General features: G+C 44.5%; 1 protein-coding gene across 1 annotated transcript in view; it reads right to left on the reverse strand.

Moving 5' to 3' along the window:
- P2RX7 (purinergic receptor P2X 7) overlaps window positions 1–11,671 on the reverse strand; it is a 54,154-nt gene extending 42,483 nt beyond the window's left edge. The window contains exon 1 of the mRNA XM_068990270.1: window positions 11,547–11,671. Coding sequence (XP_068846371.1) covers window positions 11,547–11,671 — 125 coding nt within the window. The remainder of the gene's footprint in view (window positions 1–11,546) is intronic.
- Window positions 11,672–12,077: the final 406 nt, after the last annotated feature.

The raw sequence follows: 12,077 nt of genomic DNA on the forward strand, positions 1-12,077 counted from the left end.
AAAGAGCCTCTTGATAAAAGTAAAAGATGAGAGTGAAAATGTTGGCTTAAAGCTCAACATTCAGAAAACTAAGATCATGGCATCCGGTCCCATCACTTCATGGCAAATAGATGGGGAAACAGTGGGAATAGTGGCTGACTTTATTGTTCTGGGCTCCAAAATCACTGCAGATGGTGACTGCAGCTATGAAATTAAAAGATGCTTACTCCTTGGAAGGAAAGTTATGACCAACCTAGACAGCATATTCAAAAGCAGAGACATTACTTTGCCAACAAAGGTCTGTCTAGTCAAGGCTATGGTTTTTCCAGTGGTCATGTATGGATGTGAGAGTTGGACTATAAAGAAAGCTGAGTGCAGAAGAATTGATGCTTTTGAACTGTGGTGTTGGAGAAGACTTTTGAGAATCCCTTGGACTGCAAGGAGATCTAACCAGTCCGTCCTAAAGGAGATCAGTCGTGGGTGTTCATTGGAAGGACTGATGTTGAAGCTGAAACTCCAATACTTCGGCCACCTCATGTGAAGAGCTGACTCATTCGAAAAGACCCTGATGCTGGGAGGGATTGGGGGCAGGAGGAGAAGGGGACAATAGAGGATGAGATGGTTGGATGGCATCACTGACTCAATGGACATGAGTTTGGGTGAATTCCAGGAGTTGGTGATGGACAGGGGAGCCTGGCGTGCTGCAGTTCATGGGGTCGCAGAGCCAGACATGACTGAGCGACTGAACTGAACTGAAAGTTGTTTAAAAAATAAAGGAAAAAGGAGATTTTAAAAGGACATTAGGTAATTCATACAGTCTCTTGGTAGACCAAAAACCTGGCTTGCTGAAACAATGCACAGCTAGGAACAACACCCAGAGAACAGGTACTGTTCCAGAGAAAAGACTCTGCCAGCCACTGCCGAGCCATAAGTAGAAATTCATGCCAACAGTGTTTGAGTGCCAGAATCTTAGTCAGTGCCATGCCCCAGTGAGTTCAATCAATGCCTGGGGCCACATCTCCTATAGGAGGCTGAATAATGACCCCAAAGCTATCATGTCCTAATCCCCAGAATTTATAACTGTTACCCTGTTTGGGGAAAAGGTCTTTATATATGTGATTAAGTTAAGGATTTTGAGATGGTGAGATTATCCTGAATTAGGTAGGCCCTACATGCCATCATATATGTTCTTGTAACAGAGAGACAGAGGGACTTCCCCGGTGGTCCAGTGGTTGAGTGTCCACCTGCAAATGCAGGGGACACAGGTTTGATCCCTGTTTCAGGAAGATTCTACATGCTGCAGGGCAACTAAGCCTGTGAGCCACAACTACTGAGACTGTGCTCTAGAGCCCTTGAGCCACAGCTGCTGTGAACCCCTCATGTCCTAGAGTCTGTGCTCTGCTACAAGAGAAGCCATTGTCTTGAGAAGCCCATGGACCGCAACTAGAGAGGAGCCCCCACTCTTTGCAACTAGAGAAAGCCCATGTGCAGCAAAGAAGACCCAGCACAGCCAAAAATCCAAAAGTTTTTAATTAAAACTTAAGAAAAAAGACAGGAGAGTTCATGCACACATACATACACACATACAGGAGAAAGGTTCATGAAGGTGAAGCAGAGAGTCAGGGATGCAGGCCTTGAAGACTGGTGTGATGTGACTACAAGCCAAGGAATACAGGCCACCCCCAGAAACTGGAAGCGAAAAAGTCTTCTCCTCTAGAGCCTCTGGAGGGAGCATGGCCCTGCTGACCTCTCAGTTTTGACCTAGTGATACTGATTTTAGGTATCTCCAGAACTTGGAGAGAATAAATTGTTGTTTTATGTTACCAAGTTTGTGGTTGGATTGTTCCAGCAGTGACGGGAAATTAACAACTGAGAACAAGTGGAGGCAGGAGAACAAGTGGAGGCCCACATGCTGCTTATTTAAACATTTGAAAGTCATAACAGACTTTCTGGGCATTCCCTTATGTGCTTTTTATTTTTGCTTTTTCCTTGCTGCTTTTAATATTTTTTCTTTGTATTTAATTTTTGATAGTTTGATTGATATGTGTCTTGGCATATTTCTTCTTGGGTTTATCCCATATGGGACCCTCTGTGCTTCCTGGACTTGATTGACTATTTCCTCTCCAATGTTAGGTAAGGTTTTGACTATATACTCTTCAAATATTTTCTCAAATCCTTTTTCTCTTCTTCTTCTGGGAGCCCTATAATTTGAATGTGGTGCATTGAATGTTGTCCCAGAGGTCTCTGAGACTATCGTCAGTTCTTTTTTTCTTTCTTCTGTTTCATGCCAGTTACTTCCATCATTCTATCTTCCAGCTCACTTATCTATTCTTCTGTCTCCTTTATTTTGCAATTGATTCCTTCTAGTGTATTTTTAAAGACATTTATTTACTTTGGCTGCACTGGGTCTTATTGCTGCTCGGGGGCTTTCTCTAGCTGTGGTAAGCTAGTCGCTAGTTATACTCTGTAGTTGCCATGAGCAGGCTTCTCATTGCAGTGGCTTCTCTTGTTGCACTGGCTCTAGGGTGCACTGGCTTCCGCAGTTGTGGTGCGTGGGCTCAGTAGTTATGGCACCCAGGCTCTAGAGTGTCGGCATCAGTACTTGTGGCCCACAGGTTTAGATGCCCTGTGGCATGTGAGATCTTCCTGGACCAGGGATTGAACCCATGTCTCCTGCATTGGCAGGTGGATTCTTAACCACTGGACCATCAGGGAAGTCCCTGAGCCTTTAAAACTAGGGAATTTCCTTTGGCTGGTCCCAGAAGAGAGGTCAGAGATTTGAGGCCTGAAAACATTGTGCCATCGCTGGCTTGAAGATAGAGGGGAGCCACACAATAAAAAATGCAAGTGGTCTCTACAATCTGAGAGTGGCCCCTGGCGAGCAGAGCTCTGAGTCCCATGATGGCACAGAATTGAATTCTACCAACAGGGAGAATGAGCTTGGAAGTGAATTTTCTCCCAAAGTGAGAACTCAGCACAGCATAACGCTTTGATTTCAACCTTGTGAGACCCTGAGCAGAGAACCCAGCCATGCCAGGCCCAAACTACTGACCTACAGAACTGTGAGCTAAGAAGTGGCAGTGTTTTAGGTGAGTTTGTAGTAATTTGTTATGCAGCAATAGAAAACTAATACAGTCCCACAGGTTCCTTACTCCATAGAGAAGCTCACAGCTAGCAGAGAGCCAGGGCGGGATCTCTAAACATGGGGTCCAGGAAGTGGCCCCTATGGTGTCAGTCAAGGCTGGTATCAGCCCCATACATTCCTTCAGATGAATTCTGCTCATGCTCACCACCCCATGTTATTTCCTGTGCACCAAAGCATTGTTGCATGGTGCATATGTTTGAAAAGCTTGAGTCTCACGCCCATGTCCTAGCTGCAAGGGATGCTGGGAAATTAAGTTGTGACATACAGTCAAGAAGTGGAACCCATTACCTGGGAATTTCCCAGTAGTTACGCTGTTCAAATCGTGGTTACACATTATGAGGACCAATTCTGTAGGGTTATTTACAAGGATCAAACAGGCTAATACATGTCATAAGCTAAGAACAGAATCTGGCCCACGCTAAGCACTCAGTAGTACTCAATAGGTGTTGCCATATTGAAAGTAGAATGCTTTCTTTAAAATGAAATTATTAACCCTAAGTATGAACTCTGAATCTATAAAACCCTTAATGTTTCCTTTATGGTTGGAATTTTTCATAATAAAATGCTAACAGTGGGGTAGGAAAGACTCTTCTTCATTTCTCAGTGTTCTCAGGATGAAGTCCAAGCCTGTTCCTAGTTGAATTCCTGCTGGCTTCTCTAGTTCCACTTCTCTGGCATTTTGCACACCAGTCAGTTGACATGTGTAGTAGTGTGAATAATCTATGTAATCTGGTCCTTGCTCTTCCCAGCATGGTGTTCAAAACCCAGCGGGGCTGGGAGATCTCTACCCTGGTGGGAAGCGGGGCTCGAGTGTGGTGCCCAGAAGCCTGTCGGTACGTGATAGCCGGTCCACAGAGAGGCCTCTGCCATTCTGCACTGAAATGAGAAAACCAGGACAACAGGACAAGCTCTTCATAAAGTGAAAATCATTCACTTAAAAAAAAAAATCATTCACCATCTTTTTTTTTTTTTTTAAGACTCTGTGCTTCTAGCTTTTTTTAATGTTTTGGTTTAGACATTAGTGAAGGGAAGCTGAAATGTGGTAGTAGTCGAGGTGTTTTAATAGTTTGACATAGTTAACAATGCTGCATTAGTTGGCAATCTAGCCTCTTCTTGGTCTTTTATGTTGATAAAAAGCATCATCATCCACCAAGAAACCTAGAGTCATCTTTGCCTTCTAGAAAATCTGTCATTTTTACCTCTAAAACATAGCCTGTTTGCTCACTTCTCTCCAGCTGCACTGCGCCATTCTAGTCCAAGTCACCACCTTCTCTCCTCTGGGTGGGTCCAACAGCCTTCTTACTGGTCCCATCACTGCCCCTTTTGCCCCCCAACAATCTACAGTCTGCACAGTGGCCTGACAGTGCTTTTAAAAGCGTGAATCAAATGGTTTCACTCCCTTGTATAAAACTTTCTAGTGGCTTCCCATGGCATTGAGAAACAAAACCCAACCCTGGCCCCTGCCTACCTCTGTCCTCAGCTCCTGCTCCTTCCTTCTCACTCACCAGGTTCTGGAACACGCTGACCTTCTGACTGCTCCTCTTTTTTGCTTCCATTCATTTGTGTTTGCTGGTGTCTTGGCCTCATATGTAAGGTGGCTCAATTCTTCTCCTGGAGGGGGTCTCCTGCAGTGGGTCTTCTCTGGGCCTTCCCATCCCTGTAGCATCACCCAGAGGCCCGGGGTGGGTTGAGAACATGGCAGATATCGTCATGTTTCTGTCGCCTTCAAGTGGCAGGGGCCATGCCTGAGTTGGATTTGCCCCTCTCTGGCCTCTGGTGACTCTTTCCGCCTGTGCGGTGGACTCACTTCCATTCAACAAGAGGAAACCCAGCAACACAAGTGTGTGGTCACCCTCCAGTAATGGGCAGCCAGCCAGGAGCTACATTTAATGATTACAAATTAGCACAACAGCACCATCTCCATGGTGACAGATAGCCTGAGGCTGTGCAGGACAATGTCGCCTTTGCTATTGGCCTGGGTGGAGGCTAACTTGAGGGAGAAGAAGCAGTTGTGAGTAGAGTTTGTTCTCCTGTTTCTCTCTCAACCTTCCCTGCTCTTCTGTATTTATTGGAAAAGCTTCTGAGAGGACTAGTCTCTAGTGAAGAGGGAAATCTTCCCAAGAAAACACCAGTATCTTACTTCTCCGCTTTAAATCTTCCTCTCAAATCATTCAGAATAAAATCCAAATAACTCAGAGCGGACCTTCAAGGACTTGCATGATCTGTCCTCCCATCTCCACCGAGGTTACCTCTCCTTCAATGTGTTGCTCACTCTGCTTCTTCCATTCTGACCTCCTTGCTTTTCCTTGAATACCCTATCAAGTCCTCACCTCAGGGCCTTTGCACTTCCTATTCCCTCCATCAGAAACACTCTTCTTCCAGATATTTCGTGACTTGTTCCCTTTCTGTGGGCAGATCTCAGCCCATATGCCTCTATCACACACATGCTCATTCTCTGTCCTCTTCCCTAATTTATTATTCTTCATAGCACTTAACACCGTCAGACATTTTATTATGTTTCTGCATTTTCATGTCATGTCTCTTTCCTCCATTAAAATATAATGCAATGAGTTGCCAGAACTTTGTTTCACTGACTGTTATTAATATAATCTCTATTATATTAGTCTTTACAGAGTTTGACTCATAGTAGATACTCTAAAATTGGGGGAATGGGGACTTTTCTGGTGGGCCAGTGGCTAAGACTCTGTGCTCCAAATGCAGGGGGCTCAGGTTCAATCCCTGGTTGGGGAACTACACGTGCCGCAACTGAGAGCTTGCATGCTGCAAATAAAGATCCCACATGCCACAACTAAGACCTGATGCAGCCACATAAATAAATATACAAAATGAAATAATAACATTGAGGGAATGAATAAACAATGGAGAAAGACAAAATGATGGGAGGCTCATCCCAGCCTCCATCATCATCCTTCACTTGCCCTGGCCAACTCAGAAAGACAAAGAAGAGCGTGGTGAAAAGGAAGAATGGTTGGCTAAATATTGAGGAGACCCAGTGCCTGGGCTTTCAAAGTCTGACAGATAACTACTTTAGCGGTATGGTTTGTGGGTTAAGAACATTGGTTTTGGATTGAAATGTGGCTTAGACGGTAAAGTGTCTGCCTACAATGTGGGAAACCTGGGTTCAATCCCTGGGTCGGGAAGATCTCCTGGAGAAGGAAATGGCAACCCACTCCAGTATTCTTGCCTGAAAAATCCCATGGACAGAGGAGCCTGGTAGGCTACAGTTCATGGGGTCGCAAAGAGTCGGACAAGACTGAAGCAACTTAGCAACTAAGCGACTTCACTCACTCACTTTCTAACTGGATGACTTTTAATAATGTAACTCCATCTTTCATAGCTTCCATTTCCTTATCTGTGAAATAATGAAGAGAATACTTAAGTCCCAGCACATCAAATGAGATGATATGAATAAAGCTAACAGTAGAAAGAAGTTATCTTTATTGTCATTCAGGTGTTTGAATCTCAGTTTTCCTGGAGTGTAGGCATCATTATCCCATTATTCCTATCTCATTGAGGCCAGAAGATGAAACAGAGTCTTGCAAAACCAGGAGCTGATTCTCAGAGGCACTTTTTGTTGAGAATACCAATGTCCCAGCCTTGACAATAATTTGGGGTGGAGTCTCCACAGCCCACGTGGTGGTTTGAGACAAGCCAGGGATAGACCTGTAGCCTTCAGAAGTCCCTGGAATACCTGGCTTTTGGAAAGACCTGTAGTGGCTATTTGGTTTTTGTCTGTCTCTTCCTTCCACCCACTTTTCCTACTTCCTCTGGGATCCCCTGGAGTAGAAAATGGTAACCCACTCCAGTATTCTTGCCTGGAAAATTCCATGGACAGTGAAGCCTGGCGGGCTACAGTTCATAAGGTCGCAAAGAGTCGGACATGACTGAAGCAACTTAGCATAGCACAGCACAACCATCAGAGTCTTTTCTGTGAATTTTTTGCCAGAGCTATCAGAAAAGGCTTGTTTGTTCCTCTGGGGTTGCTAAAAGGGGAGGATGTGGGGATATGAATGTGACATCTAGCTACATAGAGAGCCTATTCAAGAAATAGAGCCAAGATGTGGGGAGAGAAATATAAATGGGGGAAAAAAAAGTGTGTGGAGAGAGACCCAGCCCCCACAATTTCACAAAGCTTGAACTTTTATAACCATCCATGTCTGAGGACAGCTCCGTCTCTTCCACTGCCCAGTTATGTGAGAATAAATCCCCCTATGTGGCTTGGTGGCTAACATGACTTAGGTTTCTGTCATTTAGTAGCCAAACAATTCTGCCTAACACAGTCCTATTCAGTATCCTCTTCACGCACTCCCACACTCCCGGAGCCCTGGAATCTGGAGCTACTCGATCTTGCCTGTGGATACAGCCCTTGCCTTTGATTCTAAATCTGAACCCAGTTATGAGGGACTGTGAGATGCTGATCAGCCTCTTGTCTTATTTCCTCTATTGCCTGCCTTGTACCTCCCTGTCTTCTTTCATTATCCTGACTCTTTGCCTTTTCAGCCAGAGAGTAGACAGCCTCTGAACCCAGGACCTCAGGACCAGAGTCCTCCCCCTGTTGCTATGTATATCCTGAGTATTACCTAAAGCTGTTTGGATTTCCGCCTCTGGTCCACATTATTTGATGTCAACTACCTCCCCCAAATCCCTGTGCATCGTGGGTCTACCCATTTCACAGATGGCCTAGCTGCAGTTATATCAACTTGAGGCCTCACAGTACATTGTAAGGCAGCATTTTCTAAGCTGTGTTCTATGGCAAGGGTCCCCAAACCCTGGGCCACTGACCCATACTTGGTGTGGCCGGCTGGGAAGCGGGCCGCACAGCAGGAGGTGAGCTGTGGGCCAGTGAAGGAAACTTCATCTGCTGTTCTCCATTGCTCACATTACCACCTGAAACACAGCCTCCCACCCTGCACACCCACCCCCCATCCGTGGAAAATTGTCTTTCACAAAACGAGTTCCTGTGCCAAAAAGGTTGGAGACAGGTGTTCTATGGGGCTTCATTCAGTGAGATGTAAATTACTATATGGTTAACACAGACGTGGGAGAAAGCAAAGCCAGAAATACTTTTTCTTCAGTTTTATATTTTAAAATATAAACAGTGGAGAAGCATTTTATGTGGGGGTTATCTTGAAAGTCAGCACTTAGGTAAAAATTGTGTCTTGTTAAAGTTGCCTGTGGTAAATCCTTGAATTGTCCACTGCTATTGCTGCTGCTGCTGAGTCACTTCAGTCGTGTCCAACTCTGTGTGACCCTGTGGACTGCAGCCCACCAGGTTCCTCTGTCCATGGAATTCTCTAGGCAAGGGTATTGGAGTAGGTTGCCGTGCCCTCCTCCAGGGGATCTTCCCAACCCAGGGATCAAACCTGGGTCTCCTGCATTTCAGGGAGATTCTTTACTGCTGAGCCATCAGGTAAGACCCTAAATTGTCCACAATGCATAGCAAACAGATCTTCCACCTCCCCACGAGTTCATCAGAGCCAGTTTTCCCTTCAGCTCTGGAACAAGCTGCTGTTTTTTGAGTTTTGCTCTCAGTGAAAGTGAAGGAGTTGGCTTATTTTAGGGGACATTTTGGGTGGAAAACATTCACAGGTAGAGTGGCAAGATGTTCACTCTTATGAGAAGCATGTGGGAACAGAGACTGAGGGAACCCCATCACGAGCTTAGTCCTGGGCACCCAATTGTTGACTCATTGCACTGTTTAAATTGTGCTGTCTCCACAGATGTATAGAACAGTCTTTTGGACTGTGGGAGAAGGCGAGGGTGGGATGATCTGAGAGAATAGCATCGAAACATGTATATTACCATATGTGAAACAGATAGCCAGTCCAGGTTCGATGCATGAGACAGGGTGCTCAGGGCTGGTGCACTGGGATGACCTAGAGGGATGGGATGGGGAAGGAGGTGATAGGGAGGGTCAGGATGGGGAACACATGTACACCCATGGCTGATTCATGTGAATGTATGGCAAAAGCCACCACAGTACTGTAAAGTGATTAGCCTCCAATTGAAATAAATAAATTTAAATAAAAAAAATAAAGTAAATAAATTGTGCTCTCTCTCCATGCTCCTGTGGATCATGTACAGCTGAACTTGCGGGAATTAAATGCTCTTAAGATAAAATCCCACCATATGAAAGAAAAATATTTATCATTGTTACAAGGTGTTCTCATAATAATCTGTTCTTATATATACAATAATCTGCTTTTAAGACATTGTGTGCTAGACCCAAGAATACCGGGAAACCGCATCACAGTGTGGAACTGTGACATGTGATCTATGTATTGACTCATAAGGGAGCATTTGCTAACTATGTTCTTTATTATCTGTTCAGTGATATCTGGTCTAAGTAATATGTTTTATTTTAGAATTTTAACATACATGCTTATTATTTATTGAATAGTAAACATATGACTCAAATAATGATATTCCTGGTAATATTATTAAAAAGAAGAACTAACACTTTGGCCTGGCCGTATGTTGAGTATTTTCCACAGCCGTTTTACATTTTATTAATTCTTTTCATTCTCACAACTATTATCCCCATTTTACAGATGAGGAATCAAGGCTCAAAAAAGTGAAGGATATTTGAACCCACATTTCCAGATCTCAAATCCAAGCTTGGGCATGGTTACTTTAAAAGTCAAAGGAGAGAGTGTTTGTGAAAGTACCTATTATATTCAAAAAGATTATTTTTAAAAAAAGAGCTATCATTTGTGAAGCTAGGCATCGATAAGGGCTTGTCAGGCCTTTTCTTGTGTGATTATCACAACAGTGCTATGCACAGATGCAGAAACCGAGCTCTGAGAGGTTAAGTGACTTAGTCAAGGAAACTTAGCCAGGCTTATGAAATAAGTTGCTTTAACCTTTAACTGGTAAACTACACTGTGACCCTAATAGGTTCAAGTTATCATCATCACCACCATCATCACAGAGAGCAAGGGGGCTTTAGCCACTAGGGAATTATGAGTCAAAAGTCAAAGACTTCACTGGTGGTGCAGTGGATAAGAATCTGCCTGCCAATGCAGGGGACATGGTTCAATCACTAGTCTGGGAAGATTCCACATGCCGCAGAGCAACTAAGCCAATGGGCCACAACTGCTGAGCCCACGAGCCACAATTGCTGAAGCCCATGAGCTTGTGCTCTGCAACAATAGAAGCCAGTGCAGTAAGAAAGCCTGCTCGCAGCAATGGAGACCCAGCACAACCAAAAATAACAATAAAATAAATTATTTTTAAAAATCACAATGAGTTAATCACTCACTAGGACGCCTATACTCCAAAAGACAGACACTATCAAGTAATGATGAGGATGTGGGGAAAATGGAACATACATTGTTGGTGGGAATACGAAATGGTCCAGCCACTGTGAAACACAACTGGGCAGTTTCTCAAAAGGTTAAAAATAGAGTTTATCGAAGGATCCACCAATTCCATTCATAGGTACATACCCAAGAAAACTGAAGACATGTTCATACACAAACATTCATAGCACATCATTCATCATAGCCTGAAACTGGAGACAATCCAGATTTCCACCCCACAGTGGTATATCCATAGAATGAAGTATTACTCAGCCAAAAAAGGGAATGCAGTAAAGATACATGTTCTAGCATGGATGAACCTTGAAAACACAATGCTAAGTAGAAGAAGCCAGACACAGAGGACCACATATTGCATGATTCCATTTATATGAAATATCCAGAATAGACAGATCCATAGAGACTGAAAATACAATAGTGGGTGCCTAGAGCTTCAGGGAAATAGATGGATGAAAGTGATGGTTAAGGGATGTGGGAGTGGTGTTTTTGAAGTGATGAAAATATTCTGAAATCGATTACGGTGATGGTTGCACAACTCTGACTATACTAAGAATTACTGAATTATACACTTTAAATGAGTGACTTGTTTGGTATGTGAATTATACCTCAATAAGATTAAAAAAAAAAAAAATCAAAGGTCTTCTTGACAACTGGGAGGGCCTAAAGTGAATTTACAGGTCTGATCCTATTCCTCCCTGAAGTGGTGATGACTCACATAGATGCCAGCCTTATACCAGGCGCACCCTGAATCCTTGATTCCTCTGCTGGAATCCAGGGTGTTCCCCTGCATTTTCCCACCTTCCCCGGGCATGCCCTGGCCCAGCTTGCCCCAGCAGGCCTGGGTTAGAACCCAAAGTGTCACCCTCCCTTCCCATGGCTTCTTCTTGCAGCTGACTTGCACTGCTTCCTCTTGCCTGCTGCTTCCTCCCTCAACTCCCACTCCTCCGCAGCTGGCTGTCAGCCTCACATCTCAGATTTTAAAACCTCAAGAAATTCAGGATGTGCCTCATGAGCTGAACCTTGAGGTTTTCTGTGCTGCTAGCCACTGCAGAGACTTAGGGTCATCCCCATACCCTACTTACCCAATGTAAGAAAAGAGCACCACGTGGAAGAACCATTTAATGGTGCCATAAGTCTTGCTTTGGATCTGGATGATTTTGTCTGTCTCATACTGGAAAACATCATTCCAGCTGCAGCAGGCTGTCATGGTGAGAGGCTCGCTCTCCACTCAGGGCTGGACCAGGGCTCAACCCTCCCAGTTCTGGCCACAGCAGACCCTCCAGGGCGAGGAGAGTGAAATGTCCGGATTCTTAGCAGAAGGCTTTGAGTTCCTCCAATGACGGCAGAGAAGGGGCGGGTCCTGGCAATGGCCCCAGAAGTGCCAGGGAATAAACAAGTAAAGCTAAGTGCTATGGATGTCCACGCCCCAGCCAGCCTCCCCCAGATTCCTGCACAAAGATGGTGTTCAAAGGAAGGGCATTTTAAGAATTCTGCCTTATCCCCTTTTTCCTTTCACTATTTTTTGGTTCATTTCAGCTGGGGTAAAGGGACAGCCCTTTAAATGTCAGGAGACCCAGTGCTTCCACTGTGTTTTAGTAAAGAGCCCAGATCCT

This window comes from Capricornis sumatraensis, chromosome 17 (genome assembly GCF_032405125.1).
Source record: "Capricornis sumatraensis isolate serow.1 chromosome 17, serow.2, whole genome shotgun sequence".
NCBI classification, from domain to species: domain Eukaryota; kingdom Metazoa; phylum Chordata; class Mammalia; order Artiodactyla; family Bovidae; genus Capricornis; species Capricornis sumatraensis.